The sequence below is a fragment of the Taudactylus pleione genome, unplaced genomic scaffold (assembly GCF_031769625.1).
Source record: "Taudactylus pleione unplaced genomic scaffold, aTauple2 ptg000798l, whole genome shotgun sequence".
Classification (NCBI taxonomy): domain Eukaryota; kingdom Metazoa; phylum Chordata; class Amphibia; order Anura; family Myobatrachidae; genus Taudactylus; species Taudactylus pleione.
Genome location: NW_028285200.1, coordinates 41,988 through 64,544, shown reverse-complemented (window position 1 = coordinate 64,544; position 22,557 = coordinate 41,988). Strand labels below are relative to the sequence as shown.

Here is a 22,557-nt window from a genome sequence, read left to right as displayed (position 1 = left end):
AATGAATGGGCCACCCCCACACAGACACCATCACAACACCCTCACACAGACACCATCACTGACACCGTCACATCGCCCCCTCACTGACACCATCACATCACCCCCTCACTGACACCATCACATCACCCTCAAACAGACACCATCACATCACTGACGCCGTCACATCGCCCCCTCACTGACGCCGTCACATCGCCCCTCACTGACGCCATCACATCGCCCCCTCACTGACACCGTCACATCGCCCTCAAACAGACACCATCACATCACTGACGCCGTCACATCGCCCCCTCACTGACGCCGTCACATCGCCCCCTCACTGACACCGTCACATCGCCCCCTCACTGACACCATCACATCACCCTCAAACAGACACCATCACATCACTGACACCGTCACATCGCCCCCTCACTGACGCCGTCACATCGCCCCCTCACTGACGCCGTCACATCGCCCCCTCACTGACGCCGTCACATCGCCCCCTCACTGACGCCGTCACATCGCCCCCTCACTGACGCCGTCACATCGCCCCCTCACTGACGCCGTCACATCGCCCCCTCACTGACGCCGTCACATCGCCCCCTCACTGACGCCGTCACATCGCCCCCTCACTGACGCCGTCACATCGCCCCCTCACTGACGCCGTCACATCGCCCCCTCACTGACGCCGTCACATCGCCCCCTCACTGACGCCGTCACATCGCCCCCTCACTGACGCCGTCACATCGCCCCCTCACTGACGCCGTCACATCGCCCCCTCACTGACGCCGTCACATCGCCCCCTCACTGACGCCGTCACATCGCCCCCTCACTGACGCCGTCACATCGCCCCCTCACTGACGCCGTCACATCGCCCCCTCACTGACGCCGTCACATCGCCCCCTCACTGACGCCGTCACATCGCCCCCTCACTGACGCCGTCACATCGCCCCCTCACTGACGCCGTCACATCGCCCCCTCACTGACGCCGTCACATCGCCCCCTCACTGACGCCGTCACATCGCCCCCTCACTGACGCCGTCACATCGCCCCCTCACTGACGCCGTCACATCGCCCCCTCACTGACGCCGTCACATCGCCCCCTCACTGACGCCGTCACATCGCCCCCTCACTGACGCCGTCACATCACTGACACCGTAGATAGATATCTATAATATAGATACTGTAGATACATATAAGGTAGATATTGTAGATATATATCTATCTCTACAGTATCTTTTATATCTATTATAGATAGATATAATAGATACTGTAATATAGATACTGTAGATATATAAGATACTGTACATATATCTACAGTATCTATATTATATCTACATATACATCTACAGTATCTATATTATAAGAGATACTGTAGATAGATATAATATAGATACTGTAGATAGATACAATATAGATACTGTACATATAATATAGATACTGTAGATAGATATAAGATAGATACTGTAGATAGATATAATATAGATACTGTACATATAATATAGATACTGTAGATAGATATAAGATAGATACTGTAGATAGATATAATATAGATACTGTACATATAATATAGATACTGTAGAAAGATACTGTAGATAGATATAAGATACTGTATATAGACTGCTCATGGTTGATTTGTGAGAGACGGAATGGGTATGAAATACCGCCGGCCGGTGGGTCGATTCCCGTCAACGGCAGCCCGACATGAGCAGAGTTCGAAGCAGCGGAAGCCCGACAGCGCTGGAAATCCCGATCGTGGATAGGTGAGTATCTACTAACCTGACCTAACCCTCCTTAGGGGTGCCTAACCCTAATCCCCTCTCTAAGTGCCTAACCCTAAATCCCCCCTTCCCCGCTGCCTAACCCTAACCCTCCCGGGGGGGTGCCTAACCCTAAGTCCCCCCTGGGAACCCTAAACCTAACCTCTCGCGGCGCCCGGCATCTCTATGATCGGGATGCCGGTCTCCAGGCGTCGGGGAAATGCGGGCATCTACATCTAGACGCCGGCATTTCACCCTTGCCGGGAAATGACAGTCGGGAAGCCGGCTGCCTGTATTTAGGCAGTCGGCTTCCCGGAGAGACAGGCCGGTTTCATGGTTGTTAGTGACTTGTCCATGTGACAGACATCTGACCATGAATGGGGGTACCGGTGTGGGGGCTCTGAGTGACAGTGGGAAGAAATGGAATTGTTACTTTTGTTTCGTTTATGTGCATTTACAATAATCTGTAATTCACCTTCTCCTAATCCTCCTCCTGTCCTGAAATCAGTGAGTAGGGAAGAAGTGTAATCTCAGGTTATACGCTGTCCTACTTACGTGTTCCAAAGCCCAGCTTGACATCAATAAGGTGGGCAGCAGAGTGTAAATCCTCTTCAAAGTTCAGGGGAACAACCTCACTCCAGATTCGAAAAGCACTCGTTAGTATAGACCTCTGCTGATCAATTGTCAGCCATACACTATAGCCTTCACCCAGGAGCCGCCATTTTACCGTAGCCTTGGAGAAAGCCCCCTTTTTAGTTGCAGCTTTTAATAGATCACTTCGTTTCTTCCTTACATGCCGGCCCAATTGCAGGTCAGTGACCATTCCTGATCCTGGGTGGACTCTTCTACGTTTCTCATGTAATCCTCTCCTGATTCTGTCACTGCCAGTGATGCTATTCTCCTGCTTTATATCTTCTGGCTGTGAGATGTCACCCTCTGTTGTGCTTTCATCCCCTGGCCTTTCTTCTTCTGGTACCTTGAGGTCAGGCACTCCACAACGTGGAGCATTCATAGCCTCCCGCGTTGCATCATCCAGTTCCCCTGTTACTTTCAACCTATTGGCTTCCTGAAATCTTTTCAGTGCTCCTACAAATCTTGGATTCAATGTGGGTCCTGGGCCCTGAGGAGACAGGGATTGGGTGGAGGGTAAAGGTTGTGCCTCACTCAGAAGTGCGGAGATGTCTGCTGGGGCTATATTCTCCCCTGATGTTGCTGGCATCCCATGGAATGGCAAAGAATCCCAGTGTACTGGCTCGATCCAACCATACTTCCAAAGATAGTTCTACAAGAAATAAAAATAGTGACCATGCAAAAACAATAATGTGGACAGCACCATGGCACAGTGGTTAACATCTCACACAAGACTGGGGTCATGGATTTAATTCAGAACAGGCGGAGTTTACATGTTATGCATGTGTTTTCGTGGGTGTGGGAGGGATTTTAGTGGTTGCTTGGGTGTGGAGGGATTATAGTGGCTGTGGTAGGGATTATACTGGGTGTGTGGGTGTGGTAGGGATTATAGTGGGGGTGGTAGGGATTATAGTGGGTGTTTGTAATGTGGGTATGGTAGGGATTATAGTGGGTGTGGTAGGGATTATAGTGGGTGTGGTAGGGATTATAGTGGGTGTTTGTAATGTGGGTGTGGTAGGGATTATAGTGGCTGTGGTAGGGATTATACTGGGTGTGTGGGTGTGGTAGGGATTATAGTGGGGTGGTAGGGATTATAGTGGGTGTTTGTAATGTGGGTATGGTAGGGATTATAGTGGGTGTGGTAGGGATTATAGTGGGTGTGGTAGGGATTATAGTGGGTGTTTGTAATGTGGGTGTGGTAGGGATTATAGTGGGTGTGGTAGGGATTATAGTGGGTGTCTGTAATGTGGGTGTGGTAGGGATTATAGTGGGTGTCTGTAATGTGGGTGTGGTAGGGATTATAGTGGGTGTCTGTAATGTGGGTGTGGTAGGGATTATAGTGGGTGTCCTGTGTTTGTTAGATACAATATATGTTTTACAGATTCCTGGTTCTCGCAGGAGGGCTGGTTCTTATGCAGAAATTGGTTGGTACGTTATTCGGGGGTGAGTAACACTTCAGATACTGACATAATGTAGTTAAAGAGGTCAAATATAACGTGCACTATATTATCTGGTATGATTTAATTTACATTTAGGGGTCTATGTATTGATAATTGTGGCACTGACCCAGTTATTAACGTTCCAACATGCCACGGATATTTAAATTTTTTATAAAAATACCCTGGCTATGTACTACGGGGAACTCACGGGGACAACAGTTATCACAACTGCTGTACCTAAGTTATATCCCCAGCATTTCGGAGAAAAGACTTCCCCGGGGAAAGCTGAAACTGCACATGCGCACAGCATTGGCTTCCGGGACTGGCCGGGGACTGCGGGGGAGAGATGGTGCCTGCAGCACCCATAGGAAACAGTAGTTTACACCATCTGAAATCTCCTGATTCCATGAATGCATAAATCTAAATTGACTCAAACAAAACAGTGACTGCTGCTACATATACACTATTCCCCTCAGGTTATTACAGGATAAAAAGTCCTTAAAAATCTAAAAACAATTACTGAGACCCATTGAATCAGCTTTTTTTCAGCATTCAATCTGCAGTTTTCTATATATTCATATACGGTGCAGAGTTTTTTGGGGGTTTTTTTTACACCTATTAAAATAGGTTTTATATAATTTTTTTTGTATTTACATGTAAAAGCATGTGACCAGTGTGCTATGTACTAATTACATGTGACCAGTGTGCTATGTACTAATTACACGTGACCAGTGTGTTATGTACTAATTACACGAGACCAGTGTGTTATGTACTAATTACATGTGACCAGTGTGTTATGTACTAATTACACGGGACCAGTGTGTTATGTACTAATTACACGGGACCAGTGTGTTATGTACTAATTACATGTGACCAGTGTGTTATGTACTAATTACACGTGACCAGTGTGTTATGTACTAATTACACGGGACCAGTGTGTTATGTACTAATTACACGGGACCAGTGTGTTATGTACTAATTACACGGGACCAGTGTGTTATGTACTAATTACACGGGACCAGTGTGTTATGTACTAATTACACGGGACCAGTGTGTTATGTACTAATTACACGGGACCAGTGTGTTATGTACTAATTACAACGGGACCAGTGTGTTATGTACTAATTACACGGGACCAGTGTGTTATGTCCTAATTACACGGGACCAGTGTGTTATGTACTAATTACACGGGACCAGTGTGTTATGTCCTAATTACACGTGACCAGTGTGTTATGTCCTAATTACACGTGACCAGTGTGTTATGTCCTAATTACACGGGACCAGTGTGTTATGTCCTAATTACACGGGACCAGTGTGTTATGTCCTAATTACACGGGACCAGTGTGTTATGTCCTAATTACACGGGACCAGTGTGTTATGTCCTAATTACACGGGACCAGTGTGTTATGTCCTAATTACACGGGACCAGTGTGTTATGTCCTAATTACACGGGACCAGTGTGTTATGTCCTAATTACACGGGACCAGTGTGTTATGTCCTAATTACACGGGACCAGTGTGTTATGTCCTAATTACACGGGACCAGTGTGTTATGTCCTAATTACACGGGACCAGTGTGTTATGTCCTAATTACACGGGACCAGTGTGTTATGTCCTAATTACACGGGACCAGTGTGTTATGTCCTAATTACACGGGACCAGTGTGTTATGTCCTAATTACACGGGACCAGTGTGTTATGTCCTAATTACACGGGACCAGTGTGTTATGTCCTAATTACACGGGACCAGTGTGTTATGTCCTAATTACACGGGACCAGTGTGTTATGTGCTAATTACATGGGACCAGTGTGTTTAGTTAGCAATAGACTCTACACCAGTGTTGGCTAACCTTGACACTCCAGCTGTTATGGAACTACATAACCCAGCATGCACTGCTACAGTTTTGCTATTAGGGCATGCTAAAACTGTGGCAGGGCATGCTGGGATATATAGTTCCACAACAGCTGGAGTGTCAAGGTTAGCCAACACTGCTCTACATGATAGAGAAGAGAGAGTGAGGAGATGCAGGAGACATAAAAACAGAGCTACACTGTATCACACGCACAGTACAGGCAGCGCGCCCCTGGTGTAATAACACGTGCAGTACAGGCAGCGCACCCCTGGTGCGATCACACGCACAGTACAGGCAGCGCACCCCTGGTGCGATCACACGCGCAGTACAGGCAGCGCACCCCTCGTGCGATCACACGCAGTACAGGCAGCGCACCCCTGGTGCGATCGCACGCACAGTACAGGCCATTCATCTGAGCACTGCATACTGTATGCAGGGAATGTGCACCCTACAAAGGATAGAGATATATGCAGATGTACTAATTCATTACTCTGTATTCTAGTTTAATTGGTAATCTAAAGTGGCTTAGAAAGGAAATAAAGATCTGCAGCTGAACTAATCATTTACTCTGCACTTTCTACATGATGATAATTATAAATCCGTGTTACGCCAATAAATAAACACACTGTATTTGTGGAGATCTGTTGGTCTGAGGGAATCTATATGTGGCGCAAATACACATGAGAATAGAAATAGATGATATGTGCAGAGAAAAATATGTATGTAATATAAGCCCCCAGGAATAACGCACTAATTATACCACTGGCCCCCAATGACCGATTCAAAGTAAAGTGTGTAATAATCCTTATTGGTACATTTTATCCTGTGTAAAATAGGTATTATTGTGTGAAAATCAAATGTAAGAGACTTGTATTTTATACAGTATAAACCACTCTGCGTAACGGACATATATGATGAACAAGTAATCTGTGCATAATACTAAAGCTGCATACACACGTATAGATTATAGCTACATACACACGTACAGATTATAGCTACATACACATGTATAGATTATAGCTACATACACATGTATAGATTATAGCTACATACACACGTATAGATTATAGCTACATACACACGTATAGATTATAGCTTCATACACACGTACAGATTATAGCTACATACACATGTATAGATTATAGCTACATACAGATTATATGTCAGATTATAGCAACATACACACGTACAGATTATCTGTCAGATTATAGCTACATACACACATACAGATTATCTGTCAGATTATAGCTACATACACACGTACAGATTATCTGTCAGATTATAGCTACATACACACGTACAGATTATCTGTCAGATTATAGCTACATACACACGTACAGATTATCTGTCAGATTATAGCTACATACACACGTACAGATTCTGTCAGATTATAGCTACATACACACGTACAGATTATATGTCAGATTATAGCTACATACACACGTACAGATTATCTGTCAGATTATAGCTACATACACACGTACAGATTATCTGTCAGATTATAGCTACATACACACGTATAGATTATAGCTACATACACACGTATAGATTATAAATACATACACACGTATAGATTATAGCTACATACACACGTACAGATTATCTGTCAGATTATAGCTACATACACACGTATAGATTATAGCTACATACACACGTACAGATTATAGCTACATACACACGTATAGATTATAGCTACATACACACGTACAGATGATCTGTCAGATTATAGCTGCATAGACACGTAAGGATTATCTGTCAGACTATAGCTGCATGTACAGATCTGTCAGATTATAGCTACATACACACGTACAGATGAAATGTCAGATTATAGCTGCATACACACGTATAGATTATAGCTACATACACAAGTACAGATTATAGCTGCATACACACGTACAGATTATAGCTGCATACACACGTACAGATTATCTGTCAGATTATAGCTACATACACACGTATAGATTATAGCTACATACACACGTACAGATTATAGCTACATACACACGTACAGATGATCTGTCAGATTATAGCTGCATAGACACGTAAGGATTATCTGTCAGACTATAGCTGCATGTACAGATCTGTCAGATTATAGCTACATACACACGTACAGATGAAATGTCAGATTATAGCTACATACACAAGTACAGATTATAGCTACATACACACGTACAGATTATAGCTGCATACACACGTACAGATTATAGCTGCATACACACGTACAGATTATAGCTGCATACACACGTATATATTATAGCTACATACACACGTATAGATTATAGCTACATACACAAGTACAGATTATAGCTACATACACACGTACAGATTATAGCTGCATACACACGTACAGATTATAGCTGCATACACACGTACAGATTATAGCTGCATACACACGTATATATTATAGCTACATACACACGTATAGATTATAGCTACATACACACGTACAGATTATCTGTCAGATTATAGCTGCATACACACGTACAGATTATCTGTCAGATTATAGCTGCATACACACGTACAGATGATCTGTCAGATTATAGCTACATACACACGTACAGATGATCTGTCAGATTATAGCTGCATATACATGGAAAGATGATCTGTCAGATTATAGCTACATACACACGTACATATTATCTGTCAGATTATAGCTACATACACACGTACAGATTATCTGTCAGATTATAGCTACATACACACGTATAGATTATAGCTACATACACACGTACAGATTATAGCTACATACACACGTATAGATTATAGCTACATACACACGTACAGATGATCTGTCAGATTATAGCTGCATATACACGTACATATATCTGTCAGATTATAGCTGCATACACACGTATAGATTATAGCTGCATACACACGTACAGATTATAGCTGCATACACACGTACAGATTATAGCTACATACACACGTACAGATTATAGCTACATACACACGTACAGATTATAGCTGCATACACACGTATAGATTATAGCTGCATACACACGTATAGATTATAGCTACATACACACATACAGATTATCTGTCAGATTATAGCTGCATACACACGTACAGATTATCTGTCAGATTATAGCTACATACACACGTATAGATTATAGCTACATACACACGTACAGATTATAGCTACATACACACGTATAGATTATAGCTACATACACACGTACAGATGATCTGTCAGATTATAGCTGCATATACACGTACATATATCTGTCAGATTATAGCTGCATACACACGTATAGATTATAGCTGCATACACACGTACAGATTATAGCTGCATACACACGTACAGATTATAGCTACATACACACGTACAGATTATAGCTACATACACACGTACAGATTATAGCTGCATACACACGTATAGATTATAGCTACATACACACATACAGATTATCTGTCAGATTATAGCTGCATACACACGTACAGATGATCTGTCAGATTATAGCTGCATACACACGTACAGATGATCTGTCAGATTATAGCTACATACACACGTACAGATGATCTGTCAGATTATAGCTGCATATACATGGAAAGATGATCTGTCAGATTATAGCTACATACACACGTACATATTATCTGTCAGATTATAGCTACATACACACGTACAGATTATCTGTCAGATTATAGCTACATACACACGTATAGATTATAGCTACATACACACGTACAGATTATAGCTACATACACACGTATAGATTATAGCTACATACACACGTACAGATGATCTGTCAGATTATAGCTGCATATACACGTACATATATCTGTCAGATTATAGCTGCATACACACGTATAGATTATAGCTGCATACACACGTACAGATTATAGCTGCATACACACGTACAGATTATAGCTACATACACACGTACAGATTATAGCTACATACACACGTACAGATTATAGCTGCATACACACGTATAGATTATAGCTGCATACACACGTATAGATTATAGCTACATACACACATACAGATTATCTGTCAGATTATAGCTGCATACACACGTATAGATTATAGCTGCATACACACGTACAGATTATAGCTGCATACACACGTACAGATTATAGCTACATACACACGTACAGATTATAGCTACATACACACGTACAGATTATAGCTGCATACACACGTATAGATTATAGCTGCATACACACGTATAGATTATAGCTACATACACACATACAGATTATCTGTCAGATTATAGCTGCATACACACGTACAGATTATCTGTTCAACCATCCAACTAGGTGATTGGTTGGAATGAAGATCTGGTAATGTATGGGAGGACCTAATAATCAGCAATTTGCTCCTAAATGCCAGAAAACAGATGAAAATGGCGTCAGACAAGTTTGTTAAATTTTGATCCAAACAATTTGTTCATACAACAGTTTTTGTCCATTTTCCGGCGTTTGGGAGCAAATTGCTGATTGTCAGTTACTCCCATACATTACCAGATTTTCATTCAAACCAATCACCTAGTTGGATGGTTGCACAGAAAATCTTTACGTGTGTACCCAGCCTAAGACATCATTTTCTATAAGAAGATAAATGCCAAAAGTATTGAGCTAATTATAGAAAGGATATCACAGGTGTACGGTAAATATTTGATTCCTTGAGGATTGATGAACATCACTGTCCAGCTGACTTTCCTAATTCTCCGAAAGAAGTCTGTGCACGTCCTTCTGGAATGAATTCCTCTGGTACTAACAGCTACATATAAATAAACATGGCTAAATGTAGATGAAATCATACCAGATAATATAGTGCACGTTATATTTCACCTCTTCAACTACATTATGTCAGTACATGAAGTGTTACTCAACACCGAATAACGTACCAAACGATTTCTACATAAGAACCAGCCCTCCTGTGGGAACCAGCCCTCCTGTGGGAACCAGCCCTCCTGTGGGAACCAGCCCTCCTGTGGGAACCAGCCCTCCTGTGGGAACCAGCACTCCTGTGGGAACCAGCACTCCTGTGGGAACCAGCACTCCTGTGAGAACCAGCTCTCCTGTGAGCAGGCCCGCTGAGAGCCGCGGCGGGCCCGGGTAATAGGGGGCGTGGCCTAATCGCAGAAGGCGTGGCCACGCCCCCTTCCCAGAAAAAAAACAAAGATATGCAGCGCCGCAAAGCGGTGCTGCGCGCTGGGGAGGGAGGCGCTCTGGACCCCCTCAGCCCTGCTCAAAGCCAGGGGGGGCGTGATCAGTGTGATCGCTCCCCCCACAGGCATAGGAGACTGCTGTGTGCTGGGCTGCTGTGAGGGAGGGGGAGCGGCGCCAGACCTGGGCCCCCGCCTGGCCCCTCAGGAAGCCCGGGCCCCGGTAATCTGTACCCGCTCCCCCCCCCCCCTCTCGGCGCCCCTGCCTATGAAAACCAGCCCTCCTGGGAGAACCAGGAATCTGTAAAACATATACTGTATCTAACATAAACACAGGAATATAACCTTCTGTAATAAGACACAGGGACAGACCTTCATCTTTATAATAGTGTCATTATTAGATATCTAAGTGAATCCTGGTGTACTGTATGATAGGCCAATACAAGCATATTACAAATAGATGTACATATAGTATACTCACATTATAACTATTGAGCAGTTTAGATTCTACAGTAAATAAAATAACACAGCAGGACGTCCCTCTTTAGTTTTTAATCACACTTTATTTTTTTATTTATTTTGTGAAATATTACACAGTCTATTGCAGACCTAATAAAAGAGGTTTTATCAATTATATTTTCTTATACGCCACAATAAAACGTTTTTATTCAGGAGTACCTGTGACGCGCTGGTAGACTAGGAGAGTATAGTTAATGTTATCAGGATAACATATTTGCTTATACATTAGATATAGATATATTACACACACACTTAGTGTAAAGAGTCCAACGTTTCAGTTCTCCCAGTTCTCTCTCAAGAACACACTATATACATATACAGCACATACCTTTATAGAACGTATCTCATTGGAGAGGCGGTTTCCCTGTCCCACAGCGATGCCGTGGGCAGCAATGATGTGGGCAGTGATGCCGTGGGTGCACGAGGAGGGCAGCGTCTCTGGGGAGGACTGAAACCTTGGACTCTACACACATGGGGGCATAGCCAATTAGCTGTAGAGTTTCACCCGCAGCTAATTTTCGGGCTAAAGTCCCGCGACGCGGGGATTAGCTATGCAATAAAATAGCTTTTTCCCCGCGTCCAAAAAACAGGACTTCCACGCGAGAACACATTGATTTCGCGAGAAATGCGGAATCAGTGTGTTATTCACGCTCGCGTGAGGCCGAATAGGGAGGCCTCACTCAGATTTTACCTCGCACCAACATGAGGTGTGAGGTAAAGCCTGACAGCGGGGACTCGCGCACGGGGTCTTGGGGGCACCCGCGCGTGCAGTCCCGGCTAATTGAATTCTGACCTGCGCGATAATTAGCCATGGGCTAAACCCCACAGCTAATTGGATATGCCCCTAAGAGTTGTTGACTCCTCTTTTTTGATAAATCCCACGAGTGCCGCCTTACGTTTGTTGCAAAAAGGTTTTGTATGTGGACTGCCGGCTTTGTTGAAAATATATATATACAGAAAAGCAACCCAGCCGGCACTCTGTAGGTAGCTGGAACGTGCTGATACCCTGCTTGGGTGCCCCCCTGGGGCTAGCAAACCCCTAAAGCAATCTGAGAATAAAAAGGTGGCGCTCCAAGTCCTGTTTAGAAAGGTGAAAAACGGGTGCTTTAATCAACGTTTCGGGGTCCAGACCGTGTGTCCTGAGGAAGGGGCCTGGACCCCAAAACGTTTATTAAAGCACCTGTCTTTCACCTTTCTACACAGGACTTGGAACGCCACCTTTCTATTCTCAGATTATATATTACAAAGGGTGCAAAACAAATCTGATATAATACACTGGAACGAATTACGCCTCAATTATCTGTAAAGTACCCTCACATGTCATCTAATACACCCTCACTCCAACTCACACTCCATCTAATGCAGCCTCACTCCAACTCACACTCCATCTAATGCACCCTCACTCCAACTCACACTCCATCTACTGCACCCTCACTCCAACTCACACTCCATCTACTGCACCCTCACTCCAACTCTCACTCCATCTAATGCACCCTCACTCCAACTCACACTCCATCTAATGCACCCTCACTCCAACTCACACTCCATCTAATGCAGCCTCACTCCAACTCACACTCCATCTAATGCAGCCTCACTCCAACTCACACTCCATCTAATGCAGCCTCACTCCAACTCACACTCCATCTAATGCAGTCTCACTCCAACTCACACTCCATCTAATGCAGCCTCACTCCAACTCACACTCCATCTAATGCAGCCTCACTCCAACGCACACTCCATCTAATGCAGCCTCACTCCAACGCACACTCCATCTAATGCAGCCTCACTCCAACTCACACTCCATCTAATGCAGCCTCACTCCAACTCACACTCCATCTACTGCACCTTCACTCCAATTCACACTCCATCTAATGCACCCTCACTCCAACTCACACTCCATCTACTGCACCCTCACTCCAACTCACACTCCATCTAATACATCCTCACTCCAACTCACACTCCATCTAATGCACCCTCACTCCAACTCACACTCCATCTAATGCACCATTACTGCAATTCAAGGTTGAAAGCAACTTTTTAATATTAATAAATAGAGCCCTAAGACTGTAGTCAGTCTGCAGATATCCCCATTACTGACTGTATGTACCTGAATCTTCATCAGCTTTAGTATCAATCTAGAGAAAAACAATGAAAGGAGCCATTTCATAGTGACCTAAAGAACATTTCATATTCCATAGTTTCTCTTTTCACAAGAAGCATTAGATGCATACCATAGAACAATAGCCAGGCACATCAGTCAGCATAGACTCTCCACAGCTTAGCAAAGCTTTAAAGGTCACTAATCCACTGGATCTACACGTTCTGATAGCAAGAACGTTGTCTGAGGGCTGGTGAAACGCGTCAGTATTTTGTATCCTACCAGAAAACAATTATTGATATGGCTGGATATTCTTGTTTTATGGTATGTATCTAGTTAAAGCTGCTGAATAATAAATATAATAAACCCACCATGTAGTGACTGTTTGCCTTGATTTATATATACAGTATATTTACTATAGAAATATATATTTTATATACATATATAAAACAGTAGGTAGAATCTATGACTAGTCTACTATATACAGTATGTATAAAATAATAATCTAACACTGGCAATCAGATACATACCTGTGCATAAGTCTGTGTAAGGATGGCCTCATTCCTTGGGGGTGACTCGATGTCCGAGCGATCTCGGGCATGGTAGATTCTCTCTGTGGCAGTGGGAGTCAGATGTATAAAGGGAATTACGAGGAAAGCTGTGAGTACCCCCATTTCCCTTCTACCCCACAGAGCATAGATTCCAGTTCCTTGGTGCTGCTGGACCTCTGTCTGTGATGGACCTCTGGGTCTCTGTGATGGACCTCTGGGTCTCTGCAATGGATCTCTGTGATGGACCTCTATCTGAGCTGGACCTTTCGGGTCTCTGCGATGGACCTCTGGGACTCTGATGGACCTAGTCTGTGCTGGACCTCTGATATGCTACACTGGGTTCCAGAGGCTTTGTCAGTGGTTTTCTTACGCAGTTACAATTTAGTTGTGGTTCTCTGTGCACTGTAAGATATAAAATGAGTGGAGTTGGTTGTCAGTAACTCTACAGTGCCCCCATTATAAATCCTGTATATGATTATAGAGCCCTCTGTGTGATGACCATTCATCTCTGGTGACCTCTATCACATCATGCGGCTTATAGGGACCGGAAGGCGCTTTTACATAGAGACCTTATTTGCCCAAGAGGTCGCTCCTCTGTGTGTACACGTCTGCTTCTTGGAACTGAGCCCCCAGAAAACCAGCCCGCTCTTAGCTTGGTGGGTCCACCTGGGAATGTGTATTGGGAGGGATGAAGCCACTTTTTCCTGAGACCTCTCCCCCGATTATTAATTCCACCTTTTAAAACCACTGTGCTTATGTCTTACACGAAGGATGTGAGTGAGGGGGCCGCGTGTATTACACGAAGGATGTGAGTGAGGGGGCCGCGTGTATTACACGAAGGATGTGAGTGAGGGGGCCGCGTGTATTACACGAAGGATGTGAGTGAGGGGGCCGCGTGTATTACACGAAGGATGTGAGTGAGGGGGCCGCGTGTATTACACGAAGGATGTGAGTGAGGGGGCCGCGTGTCTTACACGAAGGATGTGAGTGAGGGAGCCGCGTGTCTTACACGAAGGATGTGAGTGAGGGGGCCGCGTGTCTTACACGAAGGATGTGAGTGAGGGGGCCGCGTGTCTGTTACACTAAGGGTGAGGGGGCTAATCACTAATAAGCAGGAGGTGGAGGCATTCAGCCAGCTGTTCTCCATAGATGCCTCCCTCTGTCCCCATACTATATATATTATACTTATTATCATTAATCAGCAGGAGGTGGAGGCACCCAGCCAGCTGTTCTCCATGCCTCTCTCCCTCCGTCTCCTCAGTAAGATATATATATATATATATATATATATATATACTCTGAGTTGGGATAGCTAAGGGTGCGGTATACTACTATATACACAACCATATGTCTCATACCCCTATTTATACTGACACATCATTAATGAATATGTTGGTGATTCTGCCTTTTACCTTTTCTTCTCTTTCAGTTTCAGTTCGTAGCAGATCTGGAGAAATAAAATAAAATGTTATGAATAATGATGATAATTATATCAATACTAATATTTAACAATTCTATTGATAACATTAATAATTCTAATACAAATACTACTCATAGTTACAAAATAATACTACTAATAATAAATAAGAATTATATTATTAATATTAATAATAATAATAAATTAATATGACACCAAAATAATACAAACAAAAATATTAATAGTAATAAAAATAATTTTGACCAAATACTAAGAATATACAAATAATAATAATAATAACAATATTAATAATACAAATAATAATAATAATACAAATAATACTAATACTAATAATAATAATAATACAAATAATACTAATACTAATAATAATACTAATAATAATAATAATAATAATACAAATAATAATAATAATACAAATAATACTAATACTAATAATAATACAAATAATACTAATACTAATAATAATACTAATAATAATAATAATACAAATAATAATAATAATAATACAAATAATAATAATAATACTAATAATAATAAACATGTGTGACAGCCTCTCCTCATTTGTGTCTCTCGTGTGTGCTGACTGTTTCTAGGATCCTATCTTACCTGTCTCCTGTATGTCTCACTGAGTTCTCTCTTACCCCTTTTCCACCTAAATTCCAGGTCTGACCCGGAGTTGGAACAAAATTTTGCTGGCGCCGACTCTGGATATTCCCGAGTTGGCGCTGCTCACACCGCAGTCGGGTCTGCCGAGACCCGGGTTTCCGGAGTGAAAGTGGTCGCTTGGAGATGACATCTCCAAGCGACACTGAAGCCGGACCAATCAGCCGGCTAGCAGCGCACTCCAGGTCATCGTGACCCGGAGTGCGCTGTTGTCACAGCAGGGTTTCGCGGGCTACGCCCATGTTATACCCTGCTAGTTACCTGGGTTTGGATTGCTGGGTCACTCGACCCGATGATCCAACTCTCTCCCCTTTTACACCAGGGAGCTGCCCGGGTTACCCCTTCAATAACCCAGGTATTAGCTCTGGTGTAAAAGGGGTATGTCATCTTTTTCTCTGTCTCATCTCTGTCTCGCTGATCCTAGAAAAGGGCTGTCTGACACCTGTATCTGCAGTCTCTCTCCAGGGCACATTAATTAACAGGTTTACCTAGATTCATCCTTGTAAACGTCTCCAGCTGTGTAATTGGAAGTCTCCTAATGTAGCCCATAACTATGGAAGTTCTATGTGCTCTGACCGTAGACCCTTTAATAGGGTGGAAAAAATGAGAGAATTAAACCCCATTTACACCGGATCTAATACCCGGTATATTGCAGGGGTAACCCGGGCAGCTCCCTGGTGTAAAAGGGGAGAGGGTTGGATCATCGGGTTGATGATCCAATCCTGGGGATTACCAACCCAGGTAAATAGCCGGGTATAACATGGGCGTAGCACGTGAAACCCTGCTGTGAGAACAGCGCACTCCGGGTCACAATGACCTGGAGTGCGCTGCTCACTGAAGCCGGACCAATCGGCCAGCTGTGTTTGGAGATGACGTCATCTCCAAGCATCCACTTTCACTCCAGATAAGCCGGGTCTATGCAGACCCGACTGCGGTGTGAGCGGCGCTGACTTGGGAATATCCTGAGTCGGCGCCGGATAAATTCCAGGTCTGATCCGGATAGGAACCCTGTTCCAACTCCGAGTCAGACTCTGATATGGTGGAGAAGGGGTATATTACACTGAGCTGCGTTCCGGGGAGACCCAGCAATAACCCAGGTTTGTGCTCTGGTGTAATAGGGGTATAAGTCGCCTCGGATGACGCACTTTGTCTGTCTGTGATTGGCTGCCTACAGTAACTTCTTAGCATGTGGTGTTTTAGGTATTATATTGGGTTGTGAGTTTCTGCGCCGTAATCTCACGGATACTTTCTGTAATGTAGAAGGGATATAAATACAGAACGGAATTATGACACCCTATGATTCTAACTTCCTATCATTACTCATTGCGGTAATAAGAAATGATATATCTCCCAAATGTATTACAAGACACACGTAGGGTCCGGCCCTGTGACGTGATAGAAGGTAATTGCTAATACTATCCCATAATTCCTGGATCAGCGGGAACGTCGCCCTACGCACGACAGCCGCCATTGCGGGATGTGAGCCATAGGCTGTTATAGATAACGTTATAATGAGATGGTTTCACTTACTGGGCCCAGCTTCAGAATTCTTCACTTTTCCCAGTATAGGGCTGTCTCTCACCTGTATCTGTGGTGTCTCTTACAGTAGCTCCCAGTATAGGGCTGTCTCTCACCTGTATCTCTCAGGTGTCTCTTACAGTAGCTCCCAGTATAGGGCTGTCTCTCACCTGTATCTGTGGTGTCTCTTACAGTAGCTCCCAGTATAAGGCTGTCTCTCACCTGTATCTGTGGTGTCTCTTACAGTAGCTCCCAGTATAAGGCTGTCTCTTACCTGTATCTGTGGTGTCTCTTACAGTAGCTCCCAGTATAGGGCTGTCTCTTACCTGTATCTGCGGTGTTTCTTACACTAGCTCCCAGTATAGGGCTGTCTCTCACCTGTATCTGTGGTGTCTCTTACAGTAGCTCCCAGTATAAGGCTGTCTCTCACCTGTATCTGTGGTGTCTCTTACAGTAGCTCCCAGTATAAGGCTGTCTCTCACCTGTATCTGTGGTGTCTCTTACAGTAGCTCCCAGTATAGGGCTGTCTCTTACCTGTATCTGTGGTGTCTCTTACAGTAGCTCCCAGTATAAGGCTGTCTCTCACCTGTATCTGTGGTGTCTCTTACAGTAGCTCCCAGTATAGGGCTGTCTCTTACCTGTATCTGTGGTGTCTCTTACAGTAGCTCCCAGTATAGGGCTGTCTCTTACCTGTATCTGTGGTGTCTCTTACAGTAGCTCCCAGTATAAGGCTGTCTCTCACCTGTATCTCTCAGGTGTCTCTTACAGTAGCTCCCAGTATAGGGCTGTCTCTCACCTGTATCTCTCAGGTGTCTCTTACAGTAGCTCCCAGTATAAGGCTGTCTCTCACCTGTATCTCTCAGGTGTCTCTTACAGTAGCTCCCAGTATAGGGCTGTCTCTCACCTGTATCTGTGGTGTCTCTTACAGTAGCTCCCAGTATAGGGCTGTCTCTCACCTGTGTCTGTGGTGTCTCTTACAGTAGCTCCCAGTATAAGGCTGTCTCTCACCTGTATCTCTCAGGTGTCTCTTACAGTAGCTCCCAGTATAGGGCTGTCTCTCACCTGTATCTCTCAGGTGTCTCTTACAGTAGCTCCCAGTATAAGGCTGTCTCTCACCTGTATCTCTCAGGTGTCTCTTACAGTAGCTCCCAGTATAGGGCTGTCTCTCACCTGTATCTGTGGTGTCTCTTACAGTAGCTCCCAGTATAGGGCTGTCTCTTACCTGTATCTGTGGTGTCTCTTACAGTAGCTCCCAGTATAGGGCTGTCTCTCACCTGTATCTGTGGTGTCTCTTACAGTAGCTCCCAGTATAGGGCTGTCTCTTACCTGTATCTGCGGTGTTTCTTACAGTAGCTCCCAGTATAAGGCTGTCTCTTACCTGTATCTGTGGTGTCTCTTACAGTAGCTCCCAGTATAAGGCTGTCTCTCACCTGTATCTGTGGTGTCTCTTACAGTAGCTCCCAGTATAGGGCTGTCTCTTACCTGTATCTGTGGTGTCTCTTACAGTAGCTCCCAGTATAGGGCTGTCTCTTACCTGTATCTGTGGTGTCTCTTACAGTAGCTCCCAGTATAAGGCTGTCTCTCACCTGTATCTCTCAGGTGTCTCTTACAGTAGCTCCCAGTATAGGGCTGTCTCTCACCTGTATCTCTCAGGTGTCTCTTACAGTAGCTCCCAGTATAAGGCTGTCTCTCACCTGTATCTCTCAGGTGTCTCTTACAGTACCTCCCAGTATAGGGCTGTCTCTCACCTGTATCTGTGGTGTCTCTTACAGTAGCTCCCAGTATAAGGCTGTCTCTCACCTGTGTCTGTGGTGTCTCTTACAGTAGCTCCCAGTATAGGGCTGTCTCTTACCTGTATCTGTGGTGTCTCTTACAGTAGCTCCCAGTATAAGGCTGTCTCTCACCTGTATCTCTCAGGTGTCTCTTACAGTAGCTCCCAGTATAGGGCTGTCTCTCACCTGTATCTCTCAGGTGTCTCTTACAGTAGCTCCCAGTATAAGGCTGTCTCTCACCTGTATCTCTCAGGTGTCTCTTACAGTAGCTCCCAGTATAGGGCTGTCTCTCACCTGTATCTGTGGTGTCTCTTACAGTAGCTCCCAGTATAGGGCTGTCTCTCACCTGTGTCTGTGGTGTCTCTTACAGTAGCTCCCAGTATAAGGCTGTCTCTCACCTGTATCTCTCAGGTGTCTCTTACAGTAGCTCCCAGTATAGGGCTGTCTCTCACCTGTATCTCTCAGGTGTCTCTTACAGTAGCTCCCAGTATAAGGCTGTCTCTCACCTGTATCTCTCAGGTGTCTCTTACAGTAGCTCCCAGTATAGGGCTGTCTCTCACCTGTATCTGTGGTGTCTCTTACAGTAGCTCCCAGTATAAGGCTGTCTCTCACCTGTATCTCTCAGGTGTCTCTTACAGTAGCTCCCAGTATAGGGCTGTCTCTCACCTGTATCTGTGGTGTCTCTTACAGTAGCTCCCAGTATAAGGCTGTCTCTCACCTGTATCTGTGGTGTCTCTCTTACAGTAGCTCCCAGTATAGGGCTGTCTCTCACCTGTATCTGTGGTGTCTCTTACAGTAGCTCCCAGTATAAGGCTGTCTCTCACCTGTATCTCTCAGGTGTCTCTTACAGTAGCTCCCAGTATAGGGCTGTCTCTCACCTGTATCTCTCAGGTGTCTCTTACAGTAGCTCCCAGTATAAGGCTGTCTCTCACCTGTATCTCTCAGGTGTCTCTTACAGTAGCTCCCAGTATAGGGCTGTCTCTCACCTGTATCTGTGGTGTCTCTTACAGTAGCTCCCAGTATAGGGCTGTCTCTCACCTGTGTCTGTGGTGTCTCTTACAGTAGCTCCCAGTATAAGGCTGTCTCTCACCTGTATCTCTCAGGTGTCTCTTACAGTAGCTCCCAGTATAGGGCTGTCTCTCACCTGTATCTCTCAGGTGTCTCTTACAGTAGCTCCCAGTATAAGGCTGTCTCTCACCTGTATCTCTCAGGTGTCTCTTACAGTAGCTCCCAGTATAGGGCTGTCTCTCACCTGTATCTCTCAGGTGTCTCTTACAGTAGCTCCCAGTATAAGGCTGTCTCTCACCTGTATCTGTGGTGTCTCCTACAGTAGCTCCCAGTATAAGGCTGTCTCTCACCTGTATCTGTGGTGTCTCTTACAGTAGCTCCCAGTATAAGGCTGTCTCTCACCTGTATCTCTCAGGTGTCTCTTACAGTAGCTCCCAGTATAAGGCTGTCTCTCACCTGTATCTGTGGTGTCTCTCTTACAGTAGCTCCCAGTATAAGGCTGTCTCTCACCTGTATCTGTGGTGTCTCTTACAGTAGCTCCCAGTATAAGGCTGTCTCTCACCTGTATCTGTGATGTCTCTTACAGTAGCTCCCAGTATAGGGCTGTCTCTCACCTGTATCTGTGGTGTTTCTTACAGTAGCTCCCAGTATAAGGCTGTCTCTCACCTGTATCTGTGGTGTCTCTTACAGTAGCTCCCAGTATAAGGCTGTCTCTCACCTGTATCTGTGGTGTCTCTTACAGTAGCTCCCAGTATAGGGCTGTCTCTCACCTGTATCTGCGGTGTCTCTCTTACAGTAGCTCCCAGTATAGGGCTGTCTCTCACCTGTATCTGCGGTGTCTCTTACAGTAGCTCCCAGTATAAGGCTGTCTCTCACCACCTATCTGCAGTGTCTCTCTTACAGTAGCTCCCAGTATAAGGCTGTCTCTCACCTGTATCTGCGGTGACTCTCTTACAGTAGCTCCCAGTATAGGGCTGTCTCTCACCTGTATCTGCGGTGTCTCTTACAGTGGCTCCCAGTATAAGGCTGTCTCTCACCTGTATCTGTGGTGTCTCTTACAGTAGCTCCCAGTATAAGGCTGTCTCTCACCTGTATCTGTGGTGTCTCTCTTACAGTAGCTCCCAGTATAGGGCTGTCTTTCACCTATATCTGCTGTGTCACTCACCTGTATCTGTGGTGTCTCTCTTACAGTAGCTCCCAGTATAGGGCTGTCTCTCACCTGTATCTGTGGTGTCTCTTACAGTAGCTCCCAGTATAAGGCTGTCTCTCACCTGTATCTGTGGTGTCTCTTACAGTATCTCCCAGTATAGGGCTGTCTCTCACCTGTATCTGCGGTGTCTCTCTTACAGTAGCTCCCAGTATAGGGCTGTCTCTCACCTGTATCTGCGGTGTCTCTTACAGTAGCTCCCAGTATAAGGCTGTCTCTCACCTGTGTCTGTGGTGTCTCTCTTACAGTAGCTCCCAGTATAAGGCTGTCTCTCACCTGTGTCTGTGGTGTTTCTCTTACAGTAGCTCCCAGTATAAGGCTGTCTCTCACCTGTGTCTGTGGTGTCTCTCTTACAGTAGCTCCCAGTATAAGGCTGTCTCTCACCTGTGTCTGCGGTGTCTCTCTTACAGTAGCTCCCAGTATAAGGCTGTCTCTCACCTGTATCTGCGGTGTCTCTCTTACAGTAGCTCCCAGTATAAGGCTGTCTCTCACCTGTGTCTGTGGTGTCTCTCTTACAGTAGCTCCCAGTATAAGGCTGTCTCTCACCTGTATCTGCGGTGTCTCTCTTACAGTAGCTCCCAGTATAAGGCTGTCTCTCACCTGTGTCTGCGGTGTCTCTCTTAGCCCGAGTTGGGGCTGCGTGTGCTCTCTCTGGTCTCCTGGTTGCTTCTGTGTCTGCACATCTGGAGAATCTCACATACAGTTATGGCAGATGGGAGTTTTGAAGACTCACCCAATGGAATCAGCAAATCTTATCTGACATTAACACTTTAATTCCTAAATCACCTGAGCTGCTGCCATGTCTGTGATCTCATGTGCTGCGTGTAATCTGCCAGCTATCATATTCATAAATACCCAGCGTCATGGATCGGATATCACCCACGCTGCCCTCTCCACACCTTATTAACAGATCTACACCCCATTTACTCATCCTCCCTGTCTGGAAAACATTCCACATACAGCGTAAGGCAGGAGAGAGCTAATACTCCTCTGTCCTGTACTCACTTCCTATGGTA

General features: G+C 44.8%; 1 protein-coding gene across 1 annotated transcript in view; it reads right to left on the bottom strand.

Annotated features, from left to right (window-relative positions):
- Nucleotides 1–14,058, bottom strand: part of LOC148474934 (matrix metalloproteinase-21-like) — a 138,648-nt gene extending 124,590 nt beyond the window's left edge. The window contains exons 1-2 of the mRNA XM_088457968.1: nucleotides 13,915–14,058; nucleotides 2,292–3,018 (exon numbers count right to left, since the gene is read on the bottom strand). Coding sequence (XP_088314094.1) covers nucleotides 2,292–3,018; nucleotides 13,915–14,058 — 871 coding nt within the window. The remainder of the gene's footprint in view (nucleotides 1–2,291; nucleotides 3,019–13,914) is intronic.
- Nucleotides 14,059–22,557: the final 8,499 nt, after the last annotated feature.